Raw genomic sequence first — 18738 nt, 5'->3', positions numbered from 1 at the left:
ACTCATAGTTAAGTGGTTATGAGACGATGAGAATTTGAACATTTCTCCAACAAATCTGGAAGACTGGAATGGATGGTTCACGTTTGCAGTAAGAAAATTTTTGATACGTTTTTACTAAATGCCTTTCAAAGTACATAAGAAACGGGCAAAACACAGTTAAGAATATTTGAATAAGTTGCTCGCCACCTGCATCAATGCTTTTGTAATTTCTGAAAGAATTCTGGCATGGATGGTTGGTTGTAAAGAAAAACATAATTTGTAATAGCATGTTCGAGGAAGGCTTTCTCTTAGAAAGAAAGGGGTGAAAACAAGGAACAAAGATAAATGCTCTGCCTCAAAGTGCCTTGCAGAATGGTATTACCACGGAAATATTATCAACTCTTTACTATAGTGGAAATTCTAACCTCCAAACCCAGAGTGAGGTCATAAAAAATAAAAGAAAATCTAAGCATGACCTGAAGGTTCAAAAAAAGGAAACCTGACATTTTGGAATAACCTCAGCTACTTCTGCCCATCATGTTAATTTGAACTTTCGTTAAGCTTAAAAAAAAAAAAAAACTATGAGCAAAAATGAACCTTTGAAGAGTTCATATTCTGGTTAAGGTCAGACAATCAAGCCCATTCCTTTTGGTTGTCAGGCTACTCAGGATTCCCTTCCTCACCTGATCTCTTATATTCAGGCTTTAGCTCGTAGGTTCCTTGATTTGATCCCTTGTTGTTGTAGATACAAAGGTCCTTAAGTATATCTTTCACGAATTGCTGTAAATAGATGAATTAAAAACTTTGTTAGGAGTGCAGACAAATGAAAAATAAATTCTTGGTTAATGTGTCTCATTACATCATAAGGTCATAAATTTATGAACAAATTTAGGTCGTTTTTAATATGATCAATCAAAGATCAACCAAAGTTGCAAAGTGTAGTGGTTCGTAAAAAAATCTGTGTTTGAGCCTATAAAGAAATGGGATGACCATATTTTATTCCGTATCATACTGATAGGCATTAGAAAGATACAAATAAAACATGGAATCATTTATGCCTTTATGAAGTCCAAATGGTACAAAATATGCAGCATGTTCTATTGGATAAAAAGTTTCCCATGACATGACAGACCAATCATATTCTAATCTATACTTTATAGAAATTACTCATTATTCTATGACTGTAAGATTTTATTACCATATGAATATTAGTTAGGTGTGTGTAGAAATTGTATCCAAGACTGGATTACGAAAGATTAATTAGAACAAAACGTAGTTGATCTGCAGTATTGGAAACCACAATTTTCCTTTCAAGGTTTTTTCACTAAACTTTAGCCTTATCCCAAATATTTGGAGTTGGTTACATGAATGTTCCTTAAACTACTTTAGTCTAGGGCCAAATCTTCTGTTAATGGTCTTCAAGTCTTTTCTTATTACTACAATCGATGTGTCTTTGAAGCACATGATTAAATGTGGTCTCATAGACCTATATCTCATTTTGTTGCTTTTTAGGGCAGACCTTAGGTTTTCATAGATGTGTTCATTCTAATTTTATCCTTAAAGTTTCACTTCTCATCCATTCAATATCATCTCAGCTAAAGTTATTCTATGGATCAGTTGTCGCCTTGTCGGAATAGATGTATTCATTTCTAATATTACTCTTCCTATTCATATTACTTATCCATTTAATATCCTCATCTCAGTTGCAGCTGTTCTGTTGATGAGCTGTTTTTTTTTTATATTTTTTTTTCATGGGGCTACACAACTGGGGTAGCTCCTCCAAACCCATAACCCCCCAATCCTGGTGAAGGTGGGATTTGATCCCAAATCTCCACCACAACCAGCCAGAGACTTTACCAATGAGCCAGTTGGCATCTTCTGGATGAGTTGTTTCTTAATTGTCCAACATTCTATTCTATGAGCAATTTAAATAAAAATTTCCCTTTGTGCAACACTTATCCTGACTTTATCCACTACATAGTTCTATGGACAGCATTTCCTTTGATCTCCTACTTCTGCTGGAGATTTTCTCACCTCTCCTCCAGGTTTTCTCACACTGGTCACGGTTCCAACAAAGATGTCCTGGGGTAGCTCACTATGTAACTCTTCTTGCATGAAGCAAAAAAAACCCCAAGAGAAAGAAACCACCTTGTTTTCTTTTTATAAAAAATGAAGAGGAATTTGTAGTTTCAAGGGTTTCCTCCTTTATTTTATGTAAATATGTAAAGGGGAGAAGCTCCCTGTGCAGTTTTACTGTGGTAAGGAGGAAACCCTTACCATGGAGCTGCAATCCTGTTTAGTTTTGGTGTCAGAGAAGCTCCATAATTTTTGAGAGCAAAAGGCTTGTCACAAATTCTCTAATTGATCATAGTAAGGGTTGCTCATCAGGTTTCAACTAGAGATGAGTCCAAAGGTGTTTTTAACTTTTTATGGACCACCCTTAGGAAATGGCAAGTGGTGGCTGGTTTTACCCCCCAAAGAAGACAGCTGTTCAAGTTTAGTTGGTTCCATAGGAAGGAATGGTGAACTGAATTTGATAATGCTCTCCTGGAAATACAAGACCTTCATGAGTGGGGTAGGCAAGAGCTGAACTACTTTCACTGTTTCGGGGGCTTAAGTTGGCTTTTTGTTAAAGGTTGCCAAGTTGTAATAGGATAGTTATCATCTAATAGTACAGGCCCTTGGGCTCTTAGGCATCACATAATATAATCCAAGATGTTGGTTATGGGCTAACGGCTCATACAGGTAGCTTCCTAGATCTGCCAACAACATTGCATTCTGCTAGTTAGAGATGAGATGGGGAGATATGGGAGCCCTGATCCATAGTTGTCAAGGCGATGCCTAGGCGACAAGGCGCCCTTAGAGGCTTGCCTCGCCCAGTTGCCTAGCAGTTTTGTATACTGTCTTATAAAATACTTTTATATTGTTAAAATAGACATTATTAAACAAAAATATTCATTTTTGTGTTTATAAGCTAATTTCTTTTTATTATTTTCTTATTTGTTAGGGTTTAATCAACACAAACATTGCTAACTTCTGTATTGAACCCTCAAAGACTTCAGAATTTGAACCAATAAGTAAGGGAAAAACTTAAAGTTTTGTCTAATCAACACATTTCTTCCTCCACATCTTCTTCTTCTTCTTCTTCTTCTTCTTCCACCTTTTCTTTTCTTCTTTTCCTATAACAAAAATAGGGGTTCAGTCCCCATATTTATTGAATTTTCTTTTCTTTCTTATTTTTCTTCTCATAAATATGTTGATTTTCTAGACATAAACATGAAGTTTATAATTTTCTTATGAAAATTATGGATAGTTATTAAGGAAAGATGGTTATGGAACCTAGGGAGCTACCTAGGATATGTATTTTTCACTAAAAAATACATATCCTTGGCGCCTTGAAAACTATGCCCTGATCCCAGGGTACAACAATAGAATGCGTTTTCCCTGTATTTTCTCCCCCTCATTTGAGCAGTTCAAGCAGAGGGGAAATCCATTTTATGCTCTACTAATAGAACTATCTTTCATCATTTGTTTTAAAGATGTAAAGCATATTGAAGTGGGTATGAATCAAGAAAATCACTCATAAAAATATCATCAAGAGAATTATATCAAAGATTTAAAGGTGGGGAGCTTGGTTTCTTATATACATTGCAGGAACAAGAAATAAACCGGGCTCTAAAGGGACAAAACTGATTTAAAAACTGGGCCCGCAATGCATGCATTGAATTGTACAAGTAGAATTTGAGAACATACTTCAGGTTGGTCAGTCTCTTGGATCAATTGCCTCAGTGTCCAATTTGGTTGTCTTTCAAAGAGCTTAAACATAATCTCTTCCATTTCTCCACGGTCTCTTCTTGATCTTTTCAAGTCTGATCCTTTAACTGGTACTGTTTTCTTCTTGTCCTATACTCAAAACAGTAGAAGCCTCCTCATAAATATGGTGATAGCAATAACAATTAGAAAATATACTCTTGTGCATGTAACCAGGAATATAGAGTTAGCACTAATGAGCATGTTCAATGTGGCAATACTAAGTAATTATACAGTTTATACACAAAAAAGGGCCACATAAGTACCTTGGATCCAGATGTTAGTAATCCAACCATCCCAGGCATAGGCCTCATATGCACTCCACGATCATTATCAATCACCTTAAAATGAGGTAGAATTAAATGGGAGAAAAGTCAAATATTGAATTTCTAAACTAATAAAAAATGTAAAGAAAATAATAGAGGAAGGTAAGGCAAACTGTACCTGAATTTGTCTAGTTTTAACCATATATTTGTTTGTCCTTTCACGGCAAAGTTTCCCATAATCCCCAATATTTTCATTATGGGGCTTCATGTCAAATTTATGTAGCACTTTACCTTCCATGGCAACCCTTCCTGCAAAGGACAGGGGTTTTCTAAAACTAACCTTTATTAACTGAAAGTTCTACAATAAAAGATTACTATATCTTTATAAATCAAACTAAAATCTCAGGAAGAATTCATCTGATGCAGAAGGTGCGTTGCACATTAACATGACTATGTGCATCTCATATTTATATCCAGATCAAATTGTAGGAGGTTTGTACATTTTTCTGATGAATAACAGGAAAATTTAGTGAAGAAAATAAGGCTCAGAATGCAAGTATAACCTCCCTGTTTCATTCTATAAAAAAGAAAGTAGGAGAAATACGCAACAATGATTATGAATAATAAAGGATTTCACAACCACTTCACCCTAGAGCACCTAACATGACTTGGCCAGATTATCCATAATCCATGAGAACGGGATTATCATGTTAGATCAGAAGGGATGGTCCTCCCTTTCTGAAAAGAAAACCTCTGAGTACCAAAATCTTAATTTTCCTGTCCAGTTGTGATGCTTTGAACCCCGAGTTACTACCTATGCTACTCCATGGAGGAATAGAAGCTTAAGCCCTTGTAATACACTAATACCTAATATTTGAACTTGTATGTTAATTGCTTAAGCTGTAGCTAAAAATCAAAGAGAACCCACCTAAAGTTAATTTCTCTACTTGTTACCTCAATTTGAGATGTCAAAACTTGCATTTTTGGCTTAACTTGGTATCATGAGAACGCTTATTCAATTATCTATTCAATAATAAATAAGCCAAATATCATACAATCTGGATAAGAATTGAGCAAGTTATGGCCAATACACAGATAGCTGACAAATCTCTGGTTGAATTTTCTAATTTTTTAAGTTTTATTTGTCAAATATATCTTTGCAAGTTGTTTCCTTCTTAAAAATTTGTGTCAAATTTGTAATGGGTCAAAAAATTCATTTTTTAAAAGGTTGTTTTAAAAGATCTAGTCAGTTTTGAAGTAAACAGATTGGCCTGAGTCTTGTTGTAATTGGCTGTCTCATTGAATAAAATTACTTTACCTTTTTTCAAAAAAAAATTGTGTTCAAAGGGATCAAATATCAGGAAATTGTCTGATTCTCCTGTCACAGGCACAGGAGGGGGGGGGGCTAATAAACAAGTAAACGAGAGCTGTGTTGGGGTCACTGTATAAGTGGCAGCATTTTTGTTTTGGGGCTATAATGCATTTTGGGGAAGATTAGGATGATGGACTAGCCCGGGCTGATACTAGTGGGGAGGGTCTTGTTGTGTTTTCACTAGTTCTTATACCTATTTTGCACTTAATAAACCTATGATCTGTTACCAATAAAAAACTTTTCACTTAATTTCCAACACTGCAACAAACATGCACAAGAGAGTGGATTATTATCCTCACCTTGACTTGTCTCAGAGAATACACACATGGGAATAAAGTCTTTTGACATATCCAACGAGTAACACTTAGGTCCATTTCCGGGTTCATTGCCAACCAACTCCATCGTGAACTGGTCATAATTCAAGCAATGTGTAAAAATAGGAAGAAGATAAGTTGCAAGGCAAGTGGATCTCAATACACAATATTCCGTAAACTTAGATATGATTGGATTAATTTGAAAAAGTAACAGAAAAAAGGACCAGAAGAAGACAAAACATCCATTCTTCATGGTAGCATGCAGCAATCCATTAAAGCTTGTTCTTGTTAATGCAGCTTCAGTCAAGGTTCAAAATATTGATACACCCGATACGCTGGTAGAGGCGTATTGGTAGTTTTTGTTTTTTTCAAATCCGGTTCAGAGGGGCCGGTTTAAGGTCCGTCCACCCCCTGAACCGGTCAAAACCCCGATACACCCTCCGTAGGGGCATATCGGGAAGCTCCCGATACAATACACATCGGCCGATACGGGCCAATACATATCAATATTTTGAACCTTGGCTTCAGTGGTCAAGGACCCATTTGAATAGGAAATCAATTTCACCAGCAGTTATTTTTCGAATTTTTCCCTGAGGCTTTCAGCAGGTTAGAAGCTAACCTATATAATCTCCAAATAACAGAAGCTGTAACATGCCTATAATATTAGCACTTCAATCAAGAAGAGCTCAACATTTATGCAAGTCTAATAGTGTTTACATACGTCTTAAAGAGAGAAGAAATTTGGCTGGGGGTTATTTAACAATTTGTATAACCATCCAGAAGTATATAGCAAGTGTGGAAGTGGATAGCATGCTGGGGGGTTGCTTAACAAAGATATTTAGGCATTTAGTTAGATCATAGCTCTGAAGCAGTATAGCTCTGAAAAGATATTTGCCTTAGCTGATTAAAGAAGAAAGTAAACTCATACTCATCAGGTCCCATGAATTTATCCACTGAATACCTTCAAATCTACCTATCGTCCATATATGAGTACACTGTATCCAGTTTTGTGCAGCATTATGTTAATATTAAATGTAAGGATGTTCCTTTTGGTCTTGTTGAAAGAAATAAGGAAGCGAATTGGCATATCTTCATGAGATAGGTTGGACCCAAATGGGTGACTTTGGCAGTTTTTGGCATGCTTCATCAATGGAAGACATGTGATCACAGGTCTAAGGGCAGGTTGCACTGGAGAGCTATCATTCATATTACCATGTGGGAAGAATGGTAAGGAAGGAATAACTGATGTGGACGCGTATTGGGAACAGCAGCAGCAATGATCCAGTGTTCTCATCCTATCCAATTCGGCAGCAACAGTCTTATCCATTCAGCAGATTATATTAGACTATCTTGTTATTCCTATCTTATTAAGATAGTAGATTAGATTATCTTATCTTATTAGATTAGGATTAAGAGAGACTTATCTTATTAGATTAGGATTAAGAGAGATTATCTTATCTTATTAGATTAGGATTAAGAGAGACTTATCTTATCTTATTAGTCTTATCTTATCAAGATAGAGTTGGAGGTCTCCCTATTCAGCAAGGAGTCTCCCTAAGAGCAGGACTCTTGTAATCTCCTATTTAAGGAGCCGCTATTATTGAATAAGGGATCCAAAATTTCAGCCAAAGAGAAGAGTAAAGGAGAGCTAGGGTGATCTCTTGGACAAATCACCCCTTAGGTCGCCACGATAGGGTCAACACGCAAAGGGAAGGACAAGGGGAAACTAGAGGTTCTCCCCATGGACCGACCCGTGACAAGATCCTACGCCCGGGCCCATAACAATAACTGTATTTCTGAAGGCAAGATGATGCCTTACCAACTTGGGATCTGGTAGTGGGCTTTGTGGGGTTGAATGAAGGCTGTGGGTGATTAGAGATGAAGAATATGAATAGACAAGCAAGAAGAATGCTTGCTGTTAGGGTAAAAAGTGATGAAATAGGTCATTTAGAAGAAGAAGGTAAGAGAGAGTGGGAAAAAAAAAAGAAATTTTCTGGCAACAACTAGAATTCACTAAACCAAACTTTTCACCAAATTACTCTTCTTTAACTCCAATTACAATGACTCTATTTATAGAATCAAAATACTAATTCGGATGTTCCCTTTCAGACTCTGATTTTGACTAGGAAGTTGACCCAAAACAACTCCTAGTTGCTTTAGAACTTAAGACAAATCCATTAGGACACTTAAATAAGGACTCCAACTCCTGAACAACTCTAATAACACTTTCCTAATCCCGCTAAGACTAACTTAATTTAAAGACATCAGGAATTACTAAAAATAGTAATTACTAGAACTACTATAAATAATAAATCCATGAATTACCTTAAATAGTAATTTCAAAACAGCAATAAAAATATAAAAATGTAATCCTATTCTTAAGATACCACAATGATGTGGACAGAAAGACAAATGACATGCAGCACCTCAAGTATACAGCAATAAGCACAAGAAGTACCAAGCTGAAAACAGCAAAATAAGTTGAATTTTTAGGAAATTCAGACCTGAACCTTTAGTAAAACTCCTCTTGGAACAGTTCCGCTACAGTAACAATGGCAGCAATCTGGCCACCCGCGCGGACACGCAGCAATGGAGGGATTGGAAGGTGCCAAAATGGGTCGACTCCTCAAAACCCAAACTCCCAATACTTGAAAACCCTAGCTGGGGCTGAGCTACAATTCAAACAAGAGAGAAAGAACCAAAAGACCCTTACAGAAACAACCCCCTTCTCTTTTATAAGACTCACTGGCTTGCTGGACAAGTTAGTTAAAATATTTAACATAAGCCCCTAGAATGTTTCCCTCTCACCAACAACTCCTTAGGAACTAAACTAACTTCAAATGAACACCTAAAAGATTACTTTTGTTACAAAAAGACCCAAGAGACCAAAACTCAACAGAAATGCACCCAACTGCCCCTGACCAAAAATCTGGCTTATAAAATGACGAAAATACCCCTGGTCCCAAACTGTCAACAAAGCTACCCAAAGACAACTATTTGGGATCCCACTACAAAAACATGCAAAACAGAATACATTCACACATTTTTTTGTATTCACATTTTTTTTTTCATTTTTTCTCTTTTTTTTGCCTCATCATTCCCGTCAGGTTAAAAAGAGCTTGACCCCGTGCGAGCAACAATTTTAGCAGCCTTGCACATGTTTCCATCTAGCTTCATAAACTCCTCTTCACTAACCCAATAGTTCTCAATTGATGGTTTCCCTTTCCACTTGACCAAGAACCTAAAATAGGCCCCATTTCGAGTGTTGGTAACTCGAACATCTTCGACACCCTCTACTTGTTCACACTCATTAGAACTACTGGCCCTTTGTGCTAGTCCTTGCCCTTCTTTTGTTGCTGGTTCTAGATCCCCATGGTAATCAAAGAGGTTTGCTACATTAAAAATGGGTGAAATGGACAAATCAGCTGGTAGCTCAATTTCATATGCATTGTCACCAAACCGTCTCAGCACTTGACACGAACCAATTTTTTTTTTGCTTCAACTTATGGTAGGTCCCAACGGGAAACTTCTCAGGCCGCAAATAAACCATGACTAGATCACCTTCATGAAACTCTTTCATCCGACGATGCTTATCCTTAGCTTCTTTATACCTTTGGTTGCTTTCTTTCAGCTTCTGTCGTACATTCTCTTGAATCTCTTGAATGGATTCAGCTAAAGCTTCGGCATCATCACTCACTCGCTCCAACCTTGTTATAGGAGTTAGATTAACAACACTTTTAGGTGACTGACCGTACACAACCTCAAAAGGAGTCTTCCCTGTAGATCTATTAATTGAATCATTGAAGGCAAATTCAGCTTGTGGTAGGATAAGATCCCATTGCTTTAAGTAGTTTCCAACTAGGCTCCTCAACAAGTTGCCTAAGCTTCGGTTAACCACTTTAGTTTGTCCATCTGTTTGTGGGTGAAATCAGATTGTGACACAAGCTTCGGTTAACCACTTCAATTTCTCCAAAAGTGGCTAAGGAATCTTGTGTCACGATCTAATGTGATAGATCTTGGCAATCCATGCAACCGAACAACTTCTTTGAAAAACAAGTTAGCTACATGAGAAGCATCAGAAGTCTTTTGGCAACCAATAAAGTGGGTCATTTTAGAGAAACGATCAACCACAACAAAAATAGAGTCATTACCCCTAGCTATTCTTGGCAACCCCAACACAAAATCCATAGTAATATCAGTCCATGGTGCTTCTGGTATGGGTAAGGGGAGATACAAACCTGCATTTTGATGTTGCCCCTTAGATGTTTGGCACTTGTGACATCTATCAGCATAATAGAACACATCCTTTTGTAAGCCTTGGCCAAAAGTACTTTTTGGAGACAATTTCAAGTGTCTTCTTGCAACCAAAATGTCCCTTGCAATGCAAATCAGCAAATGAGTAATGCCCTCAAGGATCTTGATGGAATACATAACCTATTGCCCATGAATAAGTAACCATCATTCCACACAAATTTGGCTCGAATATCCTTGTCACCTGTTGTATAGGGCCAAAATAAGGCCAAAATAAGGGTCATCTTGGTATTGGTCTTTGATGGAGCTGAGTCCCACAACATTTAGTAGACATTGTTGACACCAAGTGAACTCTCCAACTAAGAGCATCAGCTACCCGGTTTTGTTGTCCAGCCTTATGCTTCAAAACAAAATTATATTCTTGTAGAAAGTCAACCCATTTAGCATGTCTTCCCTTTATCTTCTGTTGGGAGTTAAGGTGCTTCAATGCTTCATGGTTTGAATACAACACAAACTCCCGTTGGATAAGATAATGCCTCCAGAACTTCAGCGCTTGCACAATGGCATAAAATTCAACATCATAAATGGAATACCTCCTTCTAACATCATTGAGTTTCTCACTAAAGTAAGCAATTGGACGGCCTTCTTGGCTAAGGACAGCTCCAATCCCAACATGGGATGCATCACATTCAACTTCAAAGAGCTTGTTAAAATCAGTTAAAGCCAATACCAGAGCCTTCGTCATCCTCATCTTTAGCTCTTGGAAGCTTTTCTCAGTTGTGGGAGTCCAAGTAAACTCACCTCCTTTCAAGCATCCAGTAATGGGTGCTACAATAGTGCTGAAATTCTTTATAAACTGGCGATAAAATGTTGCTAGCCCATGGAAACTACAAATTTCCATTAAGGTCTTTGGTGTTGGCCACTCTTGAATAGCTTGAACTTTTTCTTGGTCCACGTCAATCCCTTTGCCTGAAACAACATACCCAAAAAACACCAACCGATCTGTCATAAAATTACACTTCTTCAAATTTATAAATAGCTGATTTTGTCTCAAGACTTCTAGGATTGCTCTCAAGTGTCCGAAGTGGCTGTCATGATCTTTGTTGTGGATGAATATGTCATCAAAATAACTACCACAAACTTCCCCATGAACGGCCTTAATACTTGGCTCATGAACCTCATAAGGGTGTTAGGAGCATTAGACAACCCAAATGGCATAACCATCCATTCATAAAGACCTTCCTTAGTCTTGAATGCAGTCTTCCACTCATCCCCCTCCCAGATGCGAATTTGATGTTATCCACTCTTCAGGTCTATCTTTGAAAAGACTTGTGAACCAGCAGCCAATGTGCCTAACATGTCATCAAGGCGGGGTATGGGAAACCTGAATTTAACTATAATCTTGTTAATGGCACGATTGTCAACACACATACACGCCAACTACCATCTTTCTTTGGTGTGAGCAAAGCTGGTACAGCACATGGGCTTAAGCTCTCACGGATTAGCCCCTTCTTCAACAACTCTGTTACTTGTCTTTGGAGCTCCTCATGCTCCTTCGGACTCATTCTATAGTGGGGTAGGTTAGGCAATGCTGCTCCTGGCATTAAATCTATATGATGTTGTACATCTCTTAGGGGAGAAAGGCTATTGGGTAGTTCTTCAAGCATCACATCAGCATACTCATGAAGTAGCTTCTTCACCAACTCTGGAACAAGTGTTTCTTTGCTAACTTCTTTTGTAACCAGCACGTAAACAACATCCAAATTCTCATCTTCTTGAGCCAATTTATTCAAGGTGAAGAGAGTAGTGGTTGGCTTTGTTTCCTTCTTTGGAAATGAATCAAGTTGCATTGGTTTAAGAGTTATCTTCTTATTGTCTTTCACAAAGTTGTATGTGTTCTTGTCCCCATAATGAATGGTCTTACGGTCATATTGCCATGGGCGACCCAAGAGAATATGGCATGCATCCATTGGGACAACATCACACCATACCGATTCTTCAAATGTATTACCAATAGAAAAATTAACTAGGCATTTAGAAGAAACTATTACCTCATTTCCTTTGTTGAACCACAGAATACGATATGGTCGGGGGTGTTGAACAGTCTTGAGCTGTAATTATCCACCATCTCTTGAGAGACAAGATTCTCACTACTCCCACTGTTAATAATCAGGTTACACAACTTCCCACCAGCTATACAACGTGTTCTAAAGATATTCTTTCTCAACCAGTCCCCTGGTAGTGGTTCTTGAGGTGCAACCATAGAGTGTCATATCACCAGAGCTTCACCCTCAATATCCCCATCGAAGTTTTCTTCCTCTAAAGCATTAGCTTCAGTAGTTTCAGCCACTTGCCCATCCACAACATGGCCAATATCATCTTGTTGTTCATCAGTGACTTCATCAACTATATGTGTTTGCCCTTCAATCCTTCTCTTAGGACATTCATTTGAACGATGTCCCAACTTACACCTAAAACATCTAATAGTAGGCTACCCTTGACTGCTCTTTGTTGCATTTGAAGTCCCTTGGACTGTAGGGTGTGTTTGGTTGATCACACAACCCCTACCAGCCCCAACACTTCGACCTATTGATAAAGATGTACCTTGGACAGCACTTAGCCTCTGCCCTTAGCTCCGACTCAATTGAGCTTTAACCTTTAGAGCTAGCTGATATGCATCCTTTATCTTATACGGGCAATGTAGGCTGACTTGATCTTGTATTGGCAACCTCAAACCATTGATATATCTACTAACTTTTTGTTGTTTAGTTTCTGACATATTAATCCGAAGAGTTAATCTATTAAACTCTTTTGTGTACTCCTTCACACTCTTTTCTTGTTGCCTTAAATTCTGCACCCTTTGGTAAAGAGTTTGCTCATAGTTTGGTGGAAAAAATTGGGATTTCAGCTTCTCTTTCATTCTTCCCCAGGAACTAATCTTTCTTTCCCCTTCCTTTCTCTATCCCTTTGGTAATTTTTCCACCAATCTAAGGCTGTCTCACGCATCTTTGCTGTTACAAGCTTCACTTTTCTTTCTTCATTCATTTCTTTCCAATCAAAGTAATTTTCAATGTTGTCCAACCAGTCTAGAAACTCTTCAGGATCCAACTCACCATCAAACTCGGAAATATGAAGTTGAACACCATGACCTTGATTGGATTGTAAAGCTTGCACTATTCGGTCTTCCCACCGTTGGTTGTTATTCCTTCCATGCTGATCACCTTCAGGTTGCTCAATGTCTTCACTTGATTTCCACTAATAATGTCAGTGAGTTGTTCATCAACTCTAGGAGCTTGTCCTCTTCTTCCTAGCCCCAAATCATTTGCTACGTCACCATCCCTAGCAGCATTTTGAGCTACAAGTTGAGCAAGATGTTCAATCTGTTCTTGCAATCCTCTTATAGCCTCTTGGAAAACCTCTATAGTGACATGTTGTGGTCTTTTACCACCCCTACCACATCCACCCCTTGCAGCCATGATAATATAGAAAAACACAAGAAGGAGATGAACTTTGAAGCAAACCCAAGGAAAGAACTTGCTCTGATACCACTTGATGTGAATAGAAAGACAAATGACATGCAGCACCTCAAGTATACAGCAATAAGCACAAGAAGTACCAAATTGAAAACAACAAAATAAGTTGGATTTTTAGGGATTTCAGACCTGAACCTGAAGTAAAACTCCTCCTGGAACAGTTATGCTACAGTAATAATGGCAGCAAGCTGGCCTCCCGCACGGACACGCAGTGATGGAGGGATTGGAAGGTGCCAAAATGGGTTGACTCCTCAAAACCCAAACTCTCAAATACTTGAAAGCCCTAGCTGGGGCTGAGCTACAGCTCAAACAAGAGAGAAAGAACCAAAAGACCCCTACAAAAACAGCCCCCTTCTCTTTTATAAGACTCACTGACTTGCTGGACAAGCTAGTTAAAATATTTAACATAAGCCCCTAGAATGTTTCCCTCTCACCAACTCTTTAGGAACAAAACTAAATTCAAATGAACACCTAAAAGATAACTTTTGTTACAAAAAGACCCAAGAGACCAAAACTCAACAGAAATGCACCCAACTGCCCCTAACCAAAAAATCTGACTTATAAAATGACGAAAATACCACTGGTCCCAAACTGTCAACAAAGCTACCCAAAGGCAACTACTTGGGATCCCACTACAAAAAACATGCAAAACAGAATACGTTCACACATTTTTTTGTTTTCACATTTTTTCTCTTTTTTTTTGCCTCATCACACAACTAGAAATTAAAAACTGAAACAGTACCAATATCCTCTAACCCAAAAATTCTGAAATTGGTATAGGAATTGGAAAATTAGTTTGTTTCCTCATGAATTCTTTCCTTGCTTTTACATCTGCATCACAAGAAGGCATCCTTTGAGGCATTGGGAGGCCTTATTATCTTCCTCCTCAGTTTGGGGGCCATGCCTCTTAATGTATATTTCTTAACAACCCAAGAAGGATCCTGCAAGAGATTTTCCAATCTTCCTCTAGCACCCCAACCAATGAGCAGAGTATGTTACAATTTCAGAGGAGCTCTCTTGTGAACCCCAGCCCAGCAGGGATTGGTGCTTCACAGTTGTAGAGTATCATTTTTTTTTTATTTTTTTTGGGGGGTGGGGGGGGGGGGGGGTTCAATAGTCTTGTAAATGTTGTAGGCTACCAAGTTTTTGCTTTCACTCCCTACAATCTGGCCTGTCTTCCTCACACTCAAAGGGGTTTAGGCCAGTGGATTCAATGGAACAAAAGAATAGAACAGGGCCTCTGGAATTTTGCTCACTATTTAAAAAAGATTAGAGAAATCATCATCATCCATGCCTTGTCCCAACTATATGGGGTTGGCTACATCAATCCTGTTTCACCAATCTGTTCTATTTAAAGCCAAATCCACTGTAAAAAAAAAAGATTAGGAAATCATGGTTTTAATTTGGCTCAGATAAGTGTGATCCCAAAGAGTGATGAACTGCAGAAACCTGAAAATCACTGAAACAACCGAGTCCTAGGAGCCAGCAACTAGAGAGTCTATTAGGAGTCAACACCTAATAGACTGCACTAAATCAAAGAAGCAAACCTGCTCATAAAGTGTATTTCCCTCACTAATTCCCTTACAAAAGTTTCTACCCTATTTATAGGTTCATAGGGTAAGATATGCTTACTACAACAGAAAAATTTACATGTAAGTAAAAAAAAAAGAACAATTGCTGATCCAAAAAAAAAAGAAACAAAATAATTGTAAGACCTTCTAAATCCTTAAGGCACAGCCCTGTACTGTAGCCCACACGATACCCTTTGTAACTAATTGGGCTGATGTGGCATGACTAAATTGATGCACATTTCAGACGACCAAAAATTCTTGTTGTGACTCTCAGAAAAAGGCTCAAATAAAAAGACAAAAAAGAAATGAATAAATTAATATCAGAAGCTTCCTCAGTTATAGAATGTGCCAAAATCAGCTACAAATACCCCTAAAAGGTAGGCAGAAAAGACTGATACCCAGATATTCAGGAATGGTAGAACTCAACACACCTAGAGAGGAGCCATTCTTGGGATCACCTCCAGAAACCTTAGCTCAGTTCAGCCCTCACTTTCACAAGGATCTGATTTTACCCCTTCTGGAGAGTGGCCACTAGTTGTCCGCCTTAGACCCTTCTGCCCCCTCCGAGAACCCCCAATTTGGTAATGTTTTTCATTCATTCATCCTAATAAAATGTCTTCTTAAAAAGCAAATAAAACTATAAAATCATTATTTTTTGTGTGAAAACTAAGAATTTAAGACCTAACGTGGGCTTGTTTGGACTTGCCTCGAGGGGCGTGGCACAAAACTGGCTCGTAGAATCAGGAATGTAATATGTTTTACATTACATTAGCTATGTGAAGTACTGCAATTGAGTGAAAAAAGAAATTAGAGGTTTTATATGCTTGAAAATGTTTTATATGTTTGATTTTATTTTTAAATTCTCATTTGAATACGCTTTACATCTTATGTTTATGTATTTTAATTTTAGATAATAGGTTTTTTAAAACATTATTTTAAAACTTTAGTTTATATTTTTTATTAATATTATGTTTAATATTTTATTTTTGAATTTTTTGGCTTATTTATTTATTTTTTAGCATTTTTTTATTTTTGCGCCTTGCATCAAAAAGGTGTGCGCCTCGCCTTGCGCGTTGCGCTTTTAAAACACTGCTATGCTCCATTGGGTTCTCACTTCTGTTTGGGTTTTCTTCAAAATTGTATATTCTTGTAAATTTTAATCAATGAAAAGCTTCTGTTACCGACTCAAAAGAAAAAAATATATATATTTTGGGTATCTTAGCCTTTTCTTACTATCCAAAAAGATTGTCCATGCTTTCTCCTAATGTTTCTTTAGACCTAAAGATTTACAATACAGTACAAATTTTGTCCATTCCATCTTGGGTCATATCTCCATTAATATGTTCATGTTAAGTAATTTTCACTATGTCAAATCACCTCATTTTTAGCCTTTGACTCCTCCTTTTGAGCCTTTTTAAGCTGAACCATTTGTAACTCCTTTAACTAATGCTGTCAAAAGTTTACACCATACCCACACAGGACTAGGCATCTTAGTCAACTCTCTCCTAATTTTGGCATCACTTAGAACTACTGTAGATTTCCTCATTTTCTCTCACCTTTTATTATATCTTTCTATGTTTTTCTACACATTATTTCAACATCCTCATCTTTGCAATGTTCCATTATCAAGAAAATGGAGGGTTGGATTCATGCTTGGCTTCTAAGAAAAGTGAAACAATAGATACAAAGTCTTCAAGTTAACAAAATGTCCCGCTAGAGCAGGTAAATTGTCAAGAGGAAAATTTTCAGAGGGATTGAGTTATAAATGAAGTAAAGCATTAGTACAGGACACAATTTAATCAACTTTTTATAAGCATAACTTCAATTTGTTGTTTGATGAAAAGTTTTCTCATGAAAAAATTGTCATGGTTAAACTTTATCTTCACAAATAGATGTCTGATCGATGGCTTTCCAAATGAAAATATCTCCCCCTACGGCCAAAATTAATTTTTGTAGTCAGAACCGTTAGTTGAGTGCAGAGAACTATTCTTTCACGTTTTGTTAAAAAGGGAACTTGAACTACTTTTCTTTTCTTTTTTGTCAAAAACCTGAACTACCATGGTTTACTAAAAATCAAACAATTATTAATTTCCAAGTCAATTCACATCTGTTCTTTTTTATCACTTGATCAGTTTAATTGTTTCAACTGTTGTCTTAACAACTCTAATAGAAACCTCAACAAGTAGAAAAGCCAATTCAACTCACCGACTTAAAATTCACAAAGTAATAGTTATCGAGCAGAACTGCGAGATACAACATGTATCCCGAAACATAGCCATCTCTCAATGAAAAAGAAAAATCTGAAAATTTAAGCACCGCCTAAGGCAACAACGCCCGACTCCAACAAACTCCGTTCTAAAACAGCCATTTTTCTAAAATAAATAAATGAACCCCTTGCATGCAATCTCGGCAAAGAAACAATGTAGTCCAGAACCAAAAACCACCATCCTACCAAGAGGAACAAGCAGAAGAAAAGTTTCGATTTTTCCATCGAGCATTTGAACACTGCGAAACGAAAGCGAATGCATGCAGAGTGCAGAGACAATTATGAAACCCTAAAAGAGAAACAAAAAAAGTCGAATATTATGAGAAGAATGACTGTTCTTCATCACCTGAGGAGATGAGTTGTCGTCGTTGGGACGGAGAGGGTCGACGGAAAGTACAACCTTCGCGAGGTGGCGAGTCGAGTCGGAGGGAGCGTGAGATTGCCATGACCGAGACACCATGGTGGGGCACTTCATCAACCAAACCGATCGGTCCGCCCTGCCAGTCTCCAGCTCCGCTTTGCTGCATTGGTCGTCCATGCCTCCTCCTCGAGCGAGGCAGAGAGGCAGAGAGGCAGAGAGGCAGCGAGAGAGAGAACTCAAGAAAACCGTTTTTCGATTTTTCTGATTTGGCCTTATAACGAACCAACCCCCATTAAAAATATAGGATACGCCTCAGCAGTGCTGCCCCACTCCTCCCACTGTCCCGCCCATGAAACGAAACGTACATACAGATAGATACAGGATACATGAGATGATGATAAAGTGGAGCTTTCGTACAAGGGGCTCACGGTCACGGTGTTCAGCGGGAGACTGGATCTGCTCCTTACACCAGGCGCCTCACAAGCACATCCTATCATGCATTGAGAACATCTCCCGTATTTATTAGTTATTATTTATGGGAGATATTCCCAATACATGGTGGATGTGCCTATGAAACGCCCGTTTGTAAGGAGCAGATCCGTCAGATTTAGAGGCCTCTCCAACCTTAGCGACATGGTGATTGGTGGGGTCCAATACCTGACTCACATTAGTCAAGTTCCAAAGTATTCTACTTGATTTTCCATTCTAATTGAGCCTATTATAGCGTGGGTGATATGGGTGCAACTTGATGAGGATGCACACTATTATAAAACCTTGCACACCATGGAAGCCGTGACGCCCTTTTTTTTTTGTTAGTGCTGATGTAAGGGTATCTGCCGACCTTCAGATATTGGCATATGGTCTCGGTCGGGCTGGAATCATCCCGGCCATCTCACGGAATCTAACATGTGGCATTAGCCGGAAACACCCTAACCATCCATCACCAACTGCCCCCACCTCTCTCAACCACTCTTCCTCTTAAGCAACTTTGACAATAAAAAGGGGCTCCTACATT

At 38.1% G+C, this 18738-nt stretch overlaps 1 protein-coding gene across 1 annotated transcript; it reads right to left on the bottom strand.

Moving 5' to 3' along the window:
* Nucleotides 1-325: 325 nt before the first annotated feature.
* Nucleotides 326-18076, bottom strand: LOC104594798 (uncharacterized). Its single transcript, XM_010255274.3, has 6 exons — nucleotides 17709-18076; nucleotides 5727-5835; nucleotides 4234-4364; nucleotides 4056-4130; nucleotides 3733-3882; nucleotides 326-759 (listed from the first exon to the last, which is right to left on the bottom strand). Exons 1-6 carry the CDS (start codon nucleotides 17898-17900, stop codon nucleotides 640-642), a joined length of 777 nt encoding a protein of 258 aa, XP_010253576.1. The 5' UTR covers nucleotides 17901-18076; the 3' UTR covers nucleotides 326-639.
* Nucleotides 18077-18738: the final 662 nt, after the last annotated feature.

The sequence above is a fragment of the Nelumbo nucifera genome, chromosome 2 (assembly GCF_055504915.1).
Source record: "Nelumbo nucifera cultivar China Antique chromosome 2, China Antique-T2T, whole genome shotgun sequence".
NCBI classification, from domain to species: Eukaryota; Viridiplantae; Streptophyta; class Magnoliopsida; order Proteales; family Nelumbonaceae; genus Nelumbo; species Nelumbo nucifera.
The sequence above is the reverse complement of the archived record's forward strand: the minus strand, read 5'-3'. Positions and strand labels throughout refer to the sequence as shown.